Here is an 18347-nt window from a genome sequence, read left to right as displayed (position 1 = left end):
TCATTGTTTACCACGACTTCTTGTAGGTGACGTCCTCTCGTGAGGATCAGCTTTTCTTTGGCATTCTAAAATATAAATATAAATAAATAACATCCAACCATAATAATGTAAACTATGATAATTTAAAACAGCATTTTTATTGAATTATTATCTCCCTATAGAACTGTGATTAAGTTTCAGTTTTGAAAGTGGTATGTGGTTAATTTGAAACATTATTTTCGCCAGTCCAAATGATGTTGAACATATTATTCTTCTCAACTTCAAGTTGTCTCACGACCAGCAAAATAACAGATTATACACAGGATTATTAGAGATTAATATCAATAATATTTTAAAAGCGAGATTACAGCATTAAACCTTAAAAAACAGTTAAATATATCCGTTAATCTGGAGGATGTTCTTTCTTGCTATCTTGTATCAATTAATAATATATATATCTTCAGTACCAATTGTTACAGTCACCATATACGTACAGAGTAAATGACGAGAGGCATGGTAGCGATTATCGCTCTTGGTCAACATAAGATTATTTTCCAACTGGATGGGTTTCATTCAGATATGATGGATGCAGTAAATGTAAAGGAGCTAAACGGAAGGCAAGCAGTATGACAAGCAAGAGCGGAATAAAGATCAAGATAAAGACAGAGAACCTAATGAAGAGATGACATTACAAAGAATATAATATTGGAAAGCTGTTTATTTTATTTTTATTTACATGCTAGTTCTTTGATATGTCTGATTGTTGCATTCATAGTGTTACATTTTTGTCGTCGATGTTTGTATGTTTAGTTATTTTAAGCATGTAAAATAATACAAAAAGTTGGCTAACGGGGGTCGTTAACTAATTATTTACTAAATGCTTAAATTTGGTGGAACTGACTTAAGTATTTAAATATTCCATCGTTAGGTGGCGTAATGAAATCCGCGGGTAAGTAAAAAGTTGGAATGGAACTATAAATAATTTTAATTGTGTTTGTAATTACTTAACTTAAAGTACTATGATGGGTTAACTTAAGGTTAATCAAAAAGCTTGTTAAACTTGTGAGAATCTTTTTCGTTTTTTTCTTTTGTGTGTATGTGTGGGACCCTAGTACTACTGCTACTAACAATAACATCGATAAACATACCAACTAATACCTTACTGTTTATAGATGTAAGCTAATAAACAAATAAGGGCTAATTGTACCCCCTTTTGCCCAGATGTTATATACTACATTACATTTTATTAAGAAGTGATGACTATTAGTATTAGTTTTGGACCTTATTATACTGAGGTTGTATGTGAAATTATTTTATTTATAAATTTGTCAAATTTTATTTATTTTACTAGTATTACTATTAGTATTAGTGACAATGCAAGCAAGCCTAAAGTTTACAACATATATTTCTGTCATCAAGTTTATAAACAGTGAATGGCTTATTTCAGGTCAGTATCACTGCCTCTGTCATGCAGTGTCAGTATTACTTCTGCATTCTGACAGTTAACAGTAACATTATTCACAGAGCTGACAAAATAAGCAATGTTGCTCTAGAAATTCACAGGCAGACATTATATAACTGATTGAAGCTAATAAACTTCACTAGATTTCAAGTTACCATTTCCTTGTCTTCACCACTAACTCAGTTTCAAGGCAATCTCTGCATAATCATCCTTGAGCAAAAAAAAGAAAAAGTAATCCTTTTTTCATAAAACTATCATTTCCTCTTAGGCTGTTGTAAGGTGTTGGCTTGCACTACTGTCAATGACAGCTCTTTCAATATAACAATCATTTTGTTAGAGAAATAGAACTGTTTTAACTGGACCTGTCTTTTATCCAAATCTTGAATTTGCAACTTCTCATTCTATTGTCTTTAGAATAAAGCACAGAGAAATCCTGTAGACCTCTCTTATCCCCTTCCTTAGGTAGTCTTGTAAACTTCAATAACATTGCCTTTTACTATTTTTTTAACAAGTCTGCATACTCTCTTACTTATAAGCAAACCCAAACTGTACTCTGTATTTCAGGTGAACCCTAACTGATGATTTGTATAGAGATAATTACCTATTTTGACTTGTAATCACCATATATTTTAAATGCACCCTAAAATTCATTTAAATTTATTACCAGCATCAAAGCACTGCCTCAACTGTATGAGTGACTTATCTACCACTAAGTCATAATCCTTTTCTTCAATTATACTGCTGAGTGGGTTCTCGTCTATGTTGAATATGTGATCAAAATTATCACAAGCCAAATGCATTACCTTGCAATTGTTATAATTAAAGGTAATTTGTCAAAGCTTTCTTTGACTTATAGATTGATCCAAGTAATTTTGTAGTACCTCAAACATCATTAATAAGTCCAGAAATACCAAAGAATTTTAATGCCCTCATGAAACTACTAACTTACTAATTATTCTTCTATCAGTATCATTAATTTAAATAAGAAAAAACAAAGGCTTAAGCACTAACCTCTGAGACACTACACTAGTAATAAGGGTCCAGTTTGACTGGACTTCAATGATAAGCTCTTGCTTTCTTTGATCTAACCACCCTCACAGTGTAATTTCTTAGCTAATATTCCATCTGGCGCTTTATGAAACATTTTTTAAAATATTTAAACTAAGTTCATGCCCTTTCCATTGCTCAGGTAACATATAACATCATTGGGTAAAGTTTTTAAAACCATCTGGAAAACCTTGTGTTGTCATAATGCTCTATCTGTTTTTAATCTCAATATCTAGGAATTTTGATTAATATATATATGATTTAGGATAATTCTAATATTTTCCATAGGATGCTCAAGTCAAGAATACTGCTAATATCATCTCTTGTAAAAACAAAAGAAAAAATTAAAAGCTATACCTCCTTCATAGCATTTAATGAAACCTTGCTCTCAGTATCCTGTAAGTACACATTTTAACATTTGGATTATGGAACAGGAATAGTGTTTTACACACTCACACAATAAATAGAATCCCTGAGCCTCTGTTTAGAACCCATTTTCTAATAACTTCAAATATGTTATAAAATATTTTTGCAAAATGGATTAAATTTTTAAATCTGAAATACAGGAAGAAAAAGATAGTTGTAGCTCAGAAGATGCAATTTAGAAAATGATACCTACAGAATCCCATTCTGATAAATTTGGGTAACAAAGTGCTGTTATCAGCTGAATGAAAATATTATCTCACAATAATATGTGCAGGGTCTTTTATCTATTCTGCAACTACAACTCTCACAGAAAAGCTTCCTTCTTCAATTTAACAAAGTCATAATTTTAACAACTGGATGCTAGTTTTTTATTATAGTGTTTCTCGGAGTTCAATTTCCCAGTTCAACAATATCCAAAAACCAGCTTCTTCCACTAACTGGGCTGAAAGGTTAATCCAATAACTACAGACCAGCTCAACCTAATTTTTTTTTGCCAAAAAAGTATTTCTTTTAGCCATATTTGTCTATTCATGTACATAGTATATATATATCTGTTTTAATATAGGGTCTTATTCAATGCTTGCATAATGTTTTCAAAATGGTACTTATAACCTGATTTGCATGATCAGAGAATATAAGTAAGGCAGTCATTAGCTATATGAAAATCCTTGAATGATTTATACATGCCTATAGCTAGGCACCCTATAAACTGTTGATTTTGGCTGGGAAAGATGGGAGTCTTATTAATAATGACAGTGCAATGAAATTATTTATTCAACTTTTGTTGGAGATGTTTCCATTAAGTGTAAATAGATATGCTTAGTACAGAGAGGATTATAGAGTTTATTTTTTATCAATAATCCTGTTTTACTGTTGCCATATTAGTTCTTGACTAAAAGGGTAGGATAGCACTACCAAAACTCCCTGGCCATCTCACTCACCACAAAAATAAATCTCATCCACTAAGCTATCATTGTGGATTTTTCAGTCCTCTCAGCAGAGCTAAGTGATTAATCTACTAATGTGGCTGTTTTATACCGTTTAAAATATTTGACCATCACAATTTCAAAATTGATAACATAGTTGGTTATTGTAGTTTGTGATAACATCAGTACAAACTTAAATAGGTATAGTTTAAAGTTTATTGTGTTATCATTACAAATAAATGGAGGTTCTGCTTTCAGTTTCTAAAAAAGTAAAATTCCTGCTTGTTTTCATATTGACTGTTACAGGTTCACAACAGTTTGTTAGCACATGTTTTGAGAATAACTAGAATTGATTTAGGCTCCCTAATAATTATAGCATCACAAAGCACTTATAGTATTTAAAATATTGTTCCTTTGAAAGTTGAAATAATGTATCCTTGCAATGAATGGAAATAGGGTTATGACACATGTTAACTTTGAATTGATGGATCATAAACAAAATAATAATAGCATACACAGCTGTGTGCAATTGTGCAAATGCATTTGAGTGAATCAGATCCAAAAAAAGGAAATAAGACTCAAACAACTATATGACAGAGTACATTACAGAACATAAGAGCCTCATGCAGTAGAATTTAAAAATTAAAGAAATAAAGTAATAAAACAAATCAGAAGCTCATTTCATCACATCGGAAGAGGAAAACTATTAGTTTATGCTTTCTTTTCAATAATTAATGCAAAACTCTCCCAAAGTAAAATAAAACAAATAGTTTTGTGATGTCAGGGATGTCACTCTGAAAGTGTTTATGCTTCTCGAAAAGATGATGGCAATCTTCGTCAGTCGAGGCATAGCTCCAGGAAGTGCAATTTAAATAAACCATTTTAATGTACATAATTTTACCTTTAAATGCATACTCATAACATTTGTAATATATATACACAGAATTTGAGAACAATGCCTTCAGAATGGACAAAACTTATGGTTTCGTATTATATACAAATGTTTATCATCCAATGAAATCATGCTATAGTCAAGGCCAATGTTGTATTTTTTATTTATTAACCAGTAAATCATGGTACAGACAAAGCCAGTGTTACAGTTGTTAGTTATCCAATGAAAGCATCATTCAACCAAAGCTAATATTATAGTTAGTTATTATTCAGTCAAAGCATGATACAGCCAAACTCAATGTTGTATTTGTTAAATAAGCTATTTCAAAAGTCTTATGTGGTTGTTAGGCATTACTTGAAAATTTGTAACCTAACAGAAATTGATTTTGTTTTGTTGGTTAACAAACATATAATTATCAGTATCACCTTTCTAAAAATTGTGTAATGTTTCTTTCAACATATGAAACATAATTTATTTTTAAAATTTAATATTTTATGATATATCTAAATCCAACAACTTTTAAGCTTATTTTATTTTTGGTCTTAATGTTATTCTGTATTGCTGATCTTATATTACTTAGTTTTATGTAACATTGTGCTTTTTATATCAATCATGAAGCTTTTTTTAAAGTTTGTGTGAACAGTAACACTGTTAATAAACTTACTGAAGTCTAAACAGTTCTACTAATCTGCTTATTTCTGTGTTTTTTGTGGCAGTATTTGTTATTGTATCAATATTTATTGTAAATCTGTTACTTATACATGTGTTTGATGTTGTAGATATCAATAAATCTGGAAGCCTGAACACAAATGGCTGAGCAAAGACGATCCATCAGGTAAAGAAAATATGACAACATTATTAACTAAAGGTCTAACTTGTATACACTAACTTATTACTAATAATAGTAGCAAGTTCAATCAGGATTCATTAGCTTCCCTGTTTACTGAGTTAGACTTGATCTAAGTGTAAATATAAAATGTTTCATATGAATGTAAAGATGTATTTGAAACCACAGGATATAATGTGCTTGTGTTTTTTCCCAGTGATTTCTTTCTTTCATTTCCTAAAATGTAAAAATGAATGTTGACACATAAGTTCTGCTATCAACCATCCATCTATCAACCAGAGCTGAACACTTGCTATTCATTTTTCTATCCAACATAATTTTAAACAAACTAAGTAACATCAAAAACCAATCATTAAATAAACCATTTCATAGTTTGTTTAAACTTGGAAAATTATTTTTTAAAATATTTAAATTTCTACATCTAGCTTTACCATTTTTCATGGGCAGTCTATCAAAGCTCCTAACAATTTTCAGCTAAGTCCTGGTTTTGTGCTCCAAATACAAATATTAATTACTTTTCTTAGTAACTCAGTTTTATAACTAACACTTTAGTATGTTCGTTTTTTATGTATGTTCGCTGTCATTTGATAAAGAATTCAACTATGCATCCAATTTTATGACTCCTAAATTCAGAACTTACATTCATACCTACCATTGTCAGAACTGTTTATCTCTTTCAACATAATAATAACAAAAACAGTTGTAGTTTTCGATTGTAATCATTTAAAAACAAATTTCACAGTCCTAGTTTCTTCTTGCACAAAAATAAAATATTTTTCCAAATTGCCATATTCTAATGCTTGGTTATAATTCTAAAAATATAAGAATTAATTTTTCATAATCATGTCTATTCACTGAGAATGCCCAATTTTTTTAACTGTAACAAAAATCTACAGATTCATTCTTTTGAGAATTTTAGTATTGTAAGCAAGTTAAAGTTTTCTTATTCAAGTAACCATCAGAAGTCTTAACATAGATATAGACCAACATAGCTTCAGTTCATTCTTCACCAACCACTTTCTTCCAAACAGAATTTTTACAATTTCTTACAGTTTGCTTTCCACCAATTTTAAGAAATAAATACCCTTTTGTAAGACAACACCTAGTTTTCTTTAATAAATGTGAGTTTTAGTGGTGACATTCTAAACAAACACATCCAGGGAAGATATCAAGTAGATTCCTTATCTTGAGCACTTTTTGGGAGTTTTGAGATATATATGTTAATATAGAGCTTAATAGACAAAAACGTGAGAGTTTCAAATTTGTAGGGCTCTTGGATCTATTAATACTTACTCTATGAGTTTTAAAAAGATGTAAAATATCAGGTTTATAAGCTGCTTGTTTTCATTTTGAACAAGCTCCAATTTTCCTCTAACAAGTAAGTTCTCTAAACTCTAACTTGGTTCCAACATACAAGCTCTAACAAACTTCATTTAACCCTATTATGAATACAGGTTAGGGTTAAATGTGTATTTTACAACCTTTTATAAAGATATATTCACTACATAGTTAGACAACTTTATTATTATTGTATTTTAATAAGCTTGGCATCAAAACATACTTACAAATAATTTTTTTATATTATCAAAGTTTTAATTTCTTAGTTTTAAGAGGAAATAGTTAAATTCTCAATCTGAAAATCTCACTGTGATTTCTCATTTATAGAAGTTTTAAAATTTCCCTTTCAAATGCTTCAGATTTTTCAACCAGTTAGAAATGTGCTATAGGTACTGATAAGCTAGAATTTGTATTTTATACTTATTACTTTACTGAGATATCACTATATTTGTTCAACCCACATTGACAAACCACTCCCATACCCTGTTGTTTAAAAAATATGTCTAATTGTTACAGGACATATTTATATCCAATGGAAACAGCAAATCCTGCACTGCATTAATCATGTGATAGTCTCTTTTGTTTGAGCAGTAAACATTTATAATTTGCTATTGTAGCTTGATATTTGTTGACCATAGATGTTGCTCCAAGAAGTAATGAAAATTTTTAACCTATTTATAAGTTAGTTAAAAAGCCAGATAAATTACATAAGTTTTAGGACAATCTAATCTAGTAAGTGTTATGTTTGTAGTTTTGTAAAATACGTATTTGAAAGCTACATGAATTATTTTTGGACAACCAGTATAGATATAAAAACAAAGGCATACAAAAGCAGGTACTCAAGTGTAAATTGGCATATAGTTGAGGTAAGTTTTGAATTTCTCGTTTTTTTATTGATTGTTATATATTTATTTTTTACAAAAGCAACTAATATGTAAAAATGGAAAAAATAAACCATTTTCATCATCACTCCTCGAGGAATGTATGAGGAATGCACTAAGATGTATATGATGTTTGTTTGTTTACTCTAATATCCCATCTGGAGATTTACTGCTTGTTATGGTAGTTAGACATGGTTCAAACAGCAATAAAATAATGAAATTAAATGAAAGCAGTTATAAAATGTTAAGAAACCTAAAGCTTTTAAGTTAAATAGTTGTAATTGTCTATTGCAATTTGCTGTCACTCTTGAAAATAAAAAGTATTTTTGACTTTATTTCACATTTTTAAGTTTCCCTACAGATGAATTCACTACAATCAGTGTTAGAGTAGAGAAAATAAAGGATAAAGTGTAAAGTTTTATAAAAAACAAACTTATGGTATTCATTAAGGAGATCCTAGTGATTATCTAAAAGTAATATGAAAATTACCTTTTATTAGACTGATTTAGTAAAGGTTTAATAAAAATAAAAAGTTAGAATTCTTCAATAGAAATATGATTTTTTTTACTGTACAGTAGAATTGTAACATTCACTTGGTACATTCGAAGTTATATTTCATGGTTAAAAGTTTGATGAAGATAACCAAGCCCGAACATATAGAGTTAAACAAACTTCAACCTTCCTCTGGAATGAATCTCTTAAAACAAACTCTAATACTCATGAACAAATGAGCTATATAAATATACTCCAGCTTTCCTCCAATAAGCAAACATTTTGGAACAGACTTTTGGTTTGTATGAAAGGCCTTAGTAGAGGTATATCTTTCTTTTTGGCATATTTGACTAAACCTATAAGAATATCGAAATCTTCATTTACATTTTTCCTATGTAGTTCAACTTTCTAATTTTGCTCTCTCATACTACAACTTTTGAAAATTTTTTTATTATCAACAACACTTATTAGCTGTGCAAAGCCTATCACTTCACACATGATAGTTAATGCTTTAGTTGGTGATACTAAGTACCACAGTAAACCATACACAATTCAGTACTAGAATGCAAAGTATATTGTCTTCTCCTATAGTTTCTCTTATATGCTAAATTATTGAATATTTTCTTCAACTTTGGGAGAAGAAAAATTTACTTTGTTGATGCCTTTAAAATCCAAGTCTTCTTTAACAATAAGCTTGTATCTGTTAGTTAAATATTTCTGTTCAAATCAATGACACAAGTCAGGATCTTGCAGAAAGTGCCACCATTTATATATTTTATGTTTGTTATATGTTGTGTTCCTCAACTTAAACATGTACATGGTATTCAACCTGCAAAATGTTATATGTTTCCAAAACATTCAAACATTTCGTTTTTTGAGGAAAACTTATAATCATTTATAGACACATTTTTGCAATCATTGTTTAATGTTTAAACTATTTTTGGAAGATCTTAATTCTCTCTAAAGAGACATTTTCATGATTGTCATTTAACTATGTAGAGCTTTACTTTAATTATTCTTTATGGTTTATATAGAGATTCGTGAAGAGTGATGAAATTTGTCTGATCCAGAGGAGTGAGTCAAAACAAAAGGGTTAAGCCTTCAAATTAGTGAAAAAAAATTGGGTAATTGATTGAAAATACAAGCAATTGAATTTTAAACAAGAAATAAATATTTAAAAAGACTAGAACATGCTATACCTTTGTCAGCTGTCTGAATTGATAAGCACATAAACTATGTTGAACATAATTATTAATTTTTATTCCTCCCCCAGGGCCAGAAAGAGTGTTAATTATGCCAAGTTTAGTGGTGGAGGGAGCGATGAAGGTAAGTGAATGCTCTTAGTCACTTGTGTTTTGAAGTAGGAACAGTTCTGAAATTGAATATCCTGTTATATTAAAGGTATCTTGAAAATTAGTGTTTTTTTACATTAATAAAACAATTCCTTTTCTTTTTTGTCAAAAAACTGAAATACCTCATAATAGTACTTAGAAATGAGTTACTTTTCCAAAACATTATCTCATATTGCAGACTGTTAAAGGAACAGTTATTGCAAATGATACAAAAAGTATTATAAGTTAGGTACTTTGCCACTATGTTATCTAATACTGCAAAATGTTAAAGGAACAGTTAGTGCAGACACTAGTATTTAGAAGTTAGGTACTATGCCACAGTATCATCTGATACCAAGACTGCTTAAGGAACAGTTATTGAAAACAATAGAAGTAGTATTTAGATGTTATGTGCTTTGCCTTAATATTATCTGATCCTGCCAACTATTAATGGAACAGTTAGTGCACATTATAAAATATTAGTTTTTATTCTTAGATGACTTTGCAGACTCTTCAACTCCGCCAACAAAAAGGTCCAAAACAGAAAAAACTGAAAGATTAAAGAATGTAAAAAAGGAAAAACGGAAAATAAATGAGACAAGCATGCTTTTGAATAGATTAGAGAGCCAGCATATCCAGGTGGAAAGTAAAATAATACAAAACTTGGGACAAGAAGCTCCACATCAAAGGTAGCTTTTTTTTTATTAATTTCAGAGTGAGTATGAAGTGACTGGTAATTGTGAGATTCTACATCACACGAAGGTAACTCATTGTAAGTTATTATATAATTATTTTCTATTCTTCACTCTTGATACTATCTAGTATACCTGTTCAATGCTCAGTGATATCTCAATAAATTAAGAGGTTGAATATCTATATTGTAGCTTGTCAGTATCTATACCACATGTTTCTGATTGGTTGAATAATATGAAGTACATATAAGGAAAGAGAAAAAAAATATGTAAGTGAGAAACCATAGCACCATGTCTTGTGACACCGAGAGTTGCAGATGGAGAATTTATTTTGATATTTCATCTTAAAAATAAGAAATTAAAACTTAGATGACAAAAAGTTGAATTATGAGGTCTGTATCTAGTTCAGCACCTGGTTATTTAACATTAAAGTTATAAATTAGAAACATAATATAATGTAAAAAGCAGAAAATTATTTAAAACTAAAGTAGCTGAAGAGTTGGTGGTGAGTGCTGTTCACTGTTTGTCTTCTCTGTAGTTAGAGTTAAAAATTAGTGACTGTGCCAGAGAGCTTTAATGTTTTTCCATAAAAAAAAAGAAAACATAAAAAACCCCTGTGGCTGACAGGGTGGGCAAGTTTTGTAGAAGTGGAAATTAAGCCTGAGACCCTCAATCATTAAGACGTGCTGCACAAAGCTGACCAAAATTGAAATAAACACCAAACTTATAACATTAAAATCATATTTTGATACCCACAGTTAGGGATAGGATAGAGGCAAAGACAGCCCATCATGTAGCTTTATGTTTAACAACAAACTGATGCCATGGAAATATTTTGATTACTTGGATAGATGGAATGATTTAAAATAGTAAGATCAGAAACATTAGTTTTGATTAGTTGATTATTTTCATGACATTAATTGATTTAATTGTAATTTCACTTAAATATTTTACATAATGCTAAGAGATGTCATAGGTGATTGACTTATTTGCACAGCTCTATTTACACCTGTTGTACTAAATACATTAATAAGCAATAGAAAAAGTAAACTTCAGAATGTAAAAGAAAGTGAACTCTACTTGTTATTCTAGCTTTAAATCTCTAATGTTTCCAATAAATATGTGCAAAATATAGGCCATTAAATGCATAGAATGTTCTGTAGAAATGTGGCCAATAAAAAGCTTTCAATTACTGTTACATTACATGTATTGTTGTTCAACTATGTCTAATACACTAACATACTATTCTGTTACATGTATTGTCATTAATCTTTGTTTGATGCACTAACATATTATTCTGTTACATGTATAATTGCTCAACTTTGTATGATACAAAATCATTTTAAGTAAAGTGGTTAAGCACAGTTATTTTCATGGAGACAGATTCCTAATAAAAAATTTATAACATTGGTTTCAGTAGGATCAAAGAGTTAAAACATTTTTGAAGTAGTGCTTTTTGTAATAACTTATTGTACAAGATGAACTTTCTACATTATTAAAATGTAATGCAGACGAAATTAAAGTTGATGTTAGATTTTCTGGGTTTGTTTATGGTCTGGTGTATCAGTTTTGAAAACTATTTATAAACTGATTAACATTTTAGGCTGTCAGTCTCAGACAAAGTTTTCCAGCGACACCTTGAAACAGCCATACAGATTTCGAACAGGGAAAAGAAAAGTGTAGTGCCTGATATTAAGAAAGGTAATCACATTTAAGTAACATGTACATCTAAGTATAAGTGATTTTCAACATGTTAATAAATTCCATCATACTCCTTTAATTGGTGTGTTGCATTATCTACAGCTTAATCAGTAAATTGTAGACATCTACAAAAACATGTTTTAAACTTTTTATTGTTACTTTTACTGTTTTTTAACTTAATTTCAGCAGCTAAAGTACTTAAGTTTATTACATAAGGTTAGCTGACAGTTAGAACTAGAAATTTACTTTTTACTACTAAAATCAATTTTTAATAAAACTTGTACTTGTGATCTTTAAATGTGCGTGATTAAATGGGGGAAAAAATAAAAAAACGTTTTGTTGGCTTTTTACGTTTATTTTCAGAAACTGTTAATGAAAAACAAATTAACAAGGACTATCTTGATGAAAAAAAAGACAAAAGGAGTGCTGAAGATCAGGAAGGTGATTCAAATTTTTCTGAAGACGAGGGCCCATCTCCTGAATGTTTCAAAGAAAATAAAACTGAGAAAAAGAATTTTGTGACAAGAAAAGGTAAAGAAATTATGAGGAAGTTTATACTTCTCTTTCGTGTGTAAGACACAGTTACAGGAATCATGAAGAAGTTTATACTTCTCTTTCGTGTGTAAGATACAGTTAAAGGGATCATGAGGAAGTTTATACTTCTCTTTCGTGTGTAAGACACAGTTACAGGAATCATGAAGAAGTTTATACTTCTCTTTCGTGTGTAAGACACAGTTACAGGGATCATGAGGAAGTTTATACTTCTCTTTCATGTGTAAAAAACAGGAAATAAAGTATTTAATTCATTCTTCTTGTTTTTGCTGTCGACTGTTGATGACACTTAACTAGACTTTTTTTTATATATATACTAATGGTTGTAGTGCACTAAATAAATTTTATTTAATTAAAAAATGCACCAAATAACATAGAATAACATGCAAAAAAACAGATAATGACCCATGACTATCATAATTTGTCTGGCTTTCTAACTATGCCACAAGAGTCGTTACAAATTCATCCAAGCTAGTCAATATGCTTCCCATGGGAATGAATCTTGTTCTAAAAGAGAAATTGACAATTCTCTGTTTAGAAAACAACGTAAAATAATATGTCATTTGACAGTTGAAAATCTTAGTTTTCTATTGGTTATAAATGATGTAGTATGAAATGTAAGAGAGAACTATCTATTAACAAATCCTGAATGAGAGGATGTGGTGGGTTGATGTGGCAAGAGGGGTCTGATTTTCTCACATTTATATTGCCTTATAAAATTAAGAACTTAAAACTTATATATATATATATATATATTATTAAAATATGGATTATTAACTATGATTTAATACTATACTAATTGGTATAACATAAAAAATAGTCAAATTAAATTTTGAATGCAAGTCCTTAAAAATCTTGTGGCGAAAGGGTTAAAAGGTTTATAGTTCTGTTTTTTATGTCAAGTATAGATAGTTACATCAATTATATGGATGTTTATACTTCTGTTTCTTATGTAAGACACAGTTACAGGGATTATAAGGAAGTTTATACTTCTGTTTCTTATGTAAGACAAAGTTACAGGGATTATAAGGAAGTTTATACTTCTGTTTCTTACATCAGACACAGTTACAGGGATTATATGGATGTTTATACTTCTGTTTCTTACATCAGACATAGTTACAGGGATTATATGGATGTTTATACTTCTGTTTCTTACATCAGACATAGTTACAGGGATTATATGTATGTTTATACTTCTGTTTCTTATGTAAGACAAAGTTACAGGGATTATAAGGAAGTTTATACTTCTGTTTCTTAAATCAAATATAGTTACATCAATTATATGGATGTTTATACTTCTGTTTCTTACATCAGACATAGTTACAGGGATTATATGGATGTTTATACTTCTGTTTCTTATGTAAGACACAGTTACAGGGATTATAAGGAAGTTTATACTTCTGTTTATGTCAAATGAAGGTACAAGGAGTTTTATATACTTCTGTATCATATGTAAAACAAAGTTACAGGGACTACACAGAATATTATACTTTTGTTTCTTATTTATCAAATTATAGTAAGCAGATTCTATGTTAAAGAATAATATGCAGGAAACAAAAATTCTTTTTTGCAAACCTATGAATGTGTGCTCTTTCATTGGTGAGAAAATTTAAAATAAATCGTGTATGTATATATTTAATTTTAAATAAAGGTGTAGAAATATAAATTGGACTATTTGAGTTTGAGAAATTTTTTGTAAGCTTGATAATTATTCTTGTTTTGAGTTACCTCTTTTCAGTTCTAATAATTCCTTTTTTTGATTGTTCATTTCTTTTCAGGTATTGATTGAAAAGCAGATATTTATCTATACGAAACTAAATATTCATATTACATGTAGTATTCACACTGTAATGATTAGGTTTTAGCTCTCCCATATATTCAGTTGACACATTGTCTTTTGTCACAATCTTTTAGACTGTCAGTAGAAAATGAAGAGTTATAATTGAAATGTGAAAGCATTACTTACTAGTTTATCAATCTTTAACAGTCTTCCTTTATGATGTTTTATGGCAAAGTTATATAGTTTGATTTGTGATGTATGCTAAGTTTCTTTTGTATTTATTGTTTGTTGGATCTTTCTATACTAAAGGTGTTGAAACAGACACGGACCAAAACAAACCCATTTTAAAAAGTGCATTTCCCAAATATTCATCAGTGCTTATAAACCCAGAAAAACCTTGTAAAAGAAACATTTCAAGTCCAGGACTTAGACCTGCAGGAAATTTGGTGAAACTTCCAGCTACAGGATTAAGGATAGGATTGTCACGGAAAGCTGTGGTTAAACCTTTACATTCAAGTGTAAAAGTTTAATAGTTTTAGAAAAATGTGGTGAACTGTGTTTGCCACATTAAACAAAGATGAAATTTTATTGGTAATGCTTTCTTCCGTATACTGAACTGAACTGCTGTGAGAAGTGTGGTAAAAACTTCTGTTTATTTGCCAAACCTTATGTTTTATCATATATTGTATGCATGTTTGATCTGATAGCTGTATATAATGTTAGCATACAGTTTTATAGAATGATAAACTGGTGAAAAACTGTACATGGTGTGGACATGGTCACTACAAAGAGTGTAATATTTCATTTTATCTGTAGTTATATTTTTAACAAAATCATCATAAAATTTGTTCTTTTCTACATCTTGTGATTTATAGCCATAATCCAAGTTCATAATAATAATACTAGTACAGCTGGATATGATGTGGGTTGACATTTGATACAGCTGGAAACTACAGTATACACAGCTCATTGTAGTGTGGGTTGATATCCAAATACAGTTGTCAAATTAGAATTAATAAATGTTATAAAACAATCTCGAACCATTTAAGAGAAAAGATACTTTTATATTGACTTCCAAGGAAAATGTTTCACAAAACTTTGATCATATTTCCGTGATTATGACTACCAAATAAATTAAAACGGGGGCCTAAGTTAATGTGTTATAGTATAATCAAGTAAATTATTTATTAAGAATAAAACTAAGAAACAGAAGAAACTTAAATATTCCCAATAAATAAAAATCAATAGTGTTCTTTAGACAAAGAAGGTAGCACTTTTCTCCCAAAAATGGGCCTAGCAATCCGTGAGCTTGAGACCCATCACCCAACGTTGTTGCAATTTTATCAATGAGGGCATTTTAAGAGTCAATCACACATTTCATAGATAAGAGAAGTAGTAGGTGGTGTTGACCAGTAGCTCCTCCCTAAAATGTATCACTTAATAAATTAGGGATGGCTATCACAAATAGCTATTGAGTAGCTTTACGAGAAATTTGAAAACAACCAAACAAATCTTATTCAGACATGTATGTTCTGCTATATGGCAACATATTTTGCACTGTTGTTTTTTTTTTGTAGAAAATAAAAGATACTCGTAGTATGAAGTGAAAAATATATTTAGCAGCTGTAATTTAAATATATGTAATAAGATTCAATAACTTGATACCTTCTTCACCATAGTATAATTATTTATGATAAAAGAGAAAGAACAATGAGGTTAACAATGATAATTGTTCAAGGCACTGGGTTTCATTTTCTTTAGCCAACATTTTTACTGTTTTTACTAGAAATAACGTGTAGTACACCTTAAGATATTTTGGATGTTTTACTTGTTAGTAGAATTATATCTTTTTAAATGAATAAATCTCATTTGAAAAAGTAGATTAAGAAATACAGAGCTAAGGTTTTCTTCAGTTCAAGATAAAAATAATCATCTTAAAAAAACTTTAGCAATGGTTTGTCTATTTATTATGTAAACCTAAGATAAAAGCTCTTCAGTATCAAATATATGCTGTGTTTTACATTTGACATTATAATTTCACAAGTTTATGTGTGACATACCAAGATAATGATGGTTCATTTTAATTACTTTCTTAAAACCTTAAATGGTTGTATTTTAGAATAAATAATGCTAATTAAAACAAACACTAATGGTTAAAGTAAACGTTACATTTCTTGGAAGAATGTTAAATAAAACTATGAGTATGTTTCTGTAATTATGATTACAAAATAAATAAAACAAATAAGTTAATATGTTATAGAATCATAAAGTATATCACTTAGTAATGAAACTATAAGAAACAGAATTGTTCTCAATAAATATAAATCAGTAATGTTCTTTAGAAAAAGAAGGAAGCACTCTTCTCTCGAAACTAGTGATTTTGTTGACAAATTGCTAGGAATAACGAGTTTTACGAGAACTTGAGCACGTTTCTCTAACTACGAAGGGAAAACAAATACAAAACAGTGGCTTAAGTGAATCTCTTGTAAAACAATGAAATAGAATGCTTAATGGCGAAATAATAAGACGATATACACTGAAATTACAGAATTATATCATCATTATTTTAAGTAATCATAACAGTGCATATCAGTATTATTTTCTTCCTATAGATAATACTTTCAAATATCAGTACAAAACAGTTTTTTTGTTGTAGCTTATAAATCTTACGTTATAGAAAACGATAAATATTTGGAGGCAAGTTTAGTAATATGGCTTAGTGTTAAAAAATCGTCACAATAGTTTGTGTTGTTTTCATACGTCTTTTACTCACGCAGTAATCTTTTTTTAAAATAATTCATTGATTATGTATAATTGGTACTACTAACTTGTGCATTACTTAGTTATACAAGCCGTTTAAAATATTAATTCTTAATCCAATTAATGCTTTGATTCACCACATTTTAACAAATTATACCTCTTTTAGCGAATTCCACGTTTTTTTCACTCTTAAACCAGTCTAATATTTATATATGAAATTTTGAAATATGCATATATGATTATACAAGTTAATTATTTTGTATTGTTTAACTAGATAAGCTGTCCAAGTATAAAAAAATAAATGCGTAGCCCTGTCTGTTATTCAATATATTATTAATCTCGAGAAAAAGAAGAAGGATTTGTACATCTATTTATGTATAGTCATTTCTCTCTTACTAACACGTTATCTTGGGATCACTTGTTGTTTAAATTTTCTGAATAATTTGATTTTGTGTTGGTCTTTGAATGGTGTCATGTTATAAAAAGAAAAACTGCTACAAACCAGATTATTGGAAAGTTTAACATGTTAACTAACAGAGACCAAGAATCGTAAAAAATTTGCGTACAATACCATACTCTCATGCAGTGTCGAAAAGTTAAACTAAGATTTTTTTTAAAGTTGGGTAATAAAAGGAAAAAGAAGTACATCATTAATTATTATATTAACTAATACAGTGAGGAAATTTAGCATTTTTTACACCTTAACATTATGTTCAGTCCAGGAAAAGTAACACTTTTTCCGTTTCATTCCCCCCACCCCACCCCACTTAATTTATTTTGAATTTATTACATTTGTTTGTTGGCATCGGACTTATCTTAACATTATACTGCCATACAGTGTCTGAAAGTTAAGCTAAGACGAATATATACACTGAGTGGTCACAAGTAAATAGACACCTAATTTTTCGTCATTTAACTGATTTATGCTAACTAATTTGCGTTCACAGGGCACTATATAAATAAAAATGGTCCGCACACTAATTATCTTGTGCTACAACATGGCTAGAACTCAAGGTTCTCTCGAATTGTCAGATTTTGTTAGAGGAAGGATAGTTGGTCAAGCAGATGGTGGAATAAGTCGGCGGCAAATTTCGCCGAATTTGGGAATCCCGCTTTCGACAGTCAACAGAATCATCGTGCAGTTCAGGAAACAACTGAGCAGCGTCCTTTCAGAGAGGAAAAAAAGGGCTGTCAAGAGGAGCATCGAAATGGATCCCAGATTAACGACTGCAGAAGCGGCC

General features: G+C 29.6%; 1 protein-coding gene across 4 annotated transcripts; it reads left to right on the top strand.

The window, feature by feature from the left end:
- Positions 1 to 894: 894 nt before the first annotated feature.
- On the top strand, positions 895 to 16294 carry LOC106458909 (RAD51-associated protein 1-like). Of its 4 annotated transcripts, none has more exons than XM_022385294.1 (7): positions 895 to 928; positions 5512 to 5567; positions 9564 to 9616; positions 10118 to 10310; positions 11917 to 12014; positions 12378 to 12545; positions 14345 to 14738. In XM_022385294.1, exons 2-7 carry the CDS (start codon positions 5542 to 5544, stop codon positions 14353 to 14355), a joined length of 549 nt encoding a protein of 182 aa, XP_022241002.1. In that variant the 5' UTR covers positions 895 to 928; positions 5512 to 5541; the 3' UTR covers positions 14356 to 14738. The 4 variants fall into 4 exon arrangements, with proteins under 4 accessions (XP_022241002.1, XP_022241000.1, XP_013773928.2 ...); XM_022385292.1 differs by having other exon boundaries at positions 896 to 928; positions 14656 to 16294; XM_013918474.2 differs by lacking the exon at positions 895 to 928 and adding an exon at positions 966 to 1041 and having other exon boundaries at positions 14656 to 16294.
- The last annotated feature ends 2053 nt before the right edge of the window (positions 16295 to 18347 follow it).

This window comes from Limulus polyphemus, unplaced genomic scaffold (genome assembly GCF_000517525.1).
Source record: "Limulus polyphemus unplaced genomic scaffold, Limulus_polyphemus-2.1.2 Scaffold533, whole genome shotgun sequence".
NCBI lineage: Eukaryota > Metazoa > Arthropoda > Merostomata > Xiphosura > Limulidae > Limulus > Limulus polyphemus.
The sequence above is the reverse complement of the archived record's forward strand: the minus strand, read 5'-3'. Positions and strand labels throughout refer to the sequence as shown.

What these genes read in the sequence shown, in the direction of transcription:
- LOC106458909 (XM_022385292.1), top strand. Translation starts at nt 5,542, where the DNA reads ATGGCTGAGCAAAGACGATCCATCAG. An exon ending in CAAGAAGCTCCACATCAAAG is followed by an intron (nt 10,311 to 11,916) that starts GTAGCTTTTTTT and finishes TTAACATTTTAG; the next exon opens with GCTGTCAGTCTCAGACAAAG. An exon ending in AGTGCCTGATATTAAGAAAG is followed by an intron (nt 12,015 to 12,377) that starts GTAATCACATTT and finishes GTTTATTTTCAG; the next exon opens with AAACTGTTAATGAAAAACAA.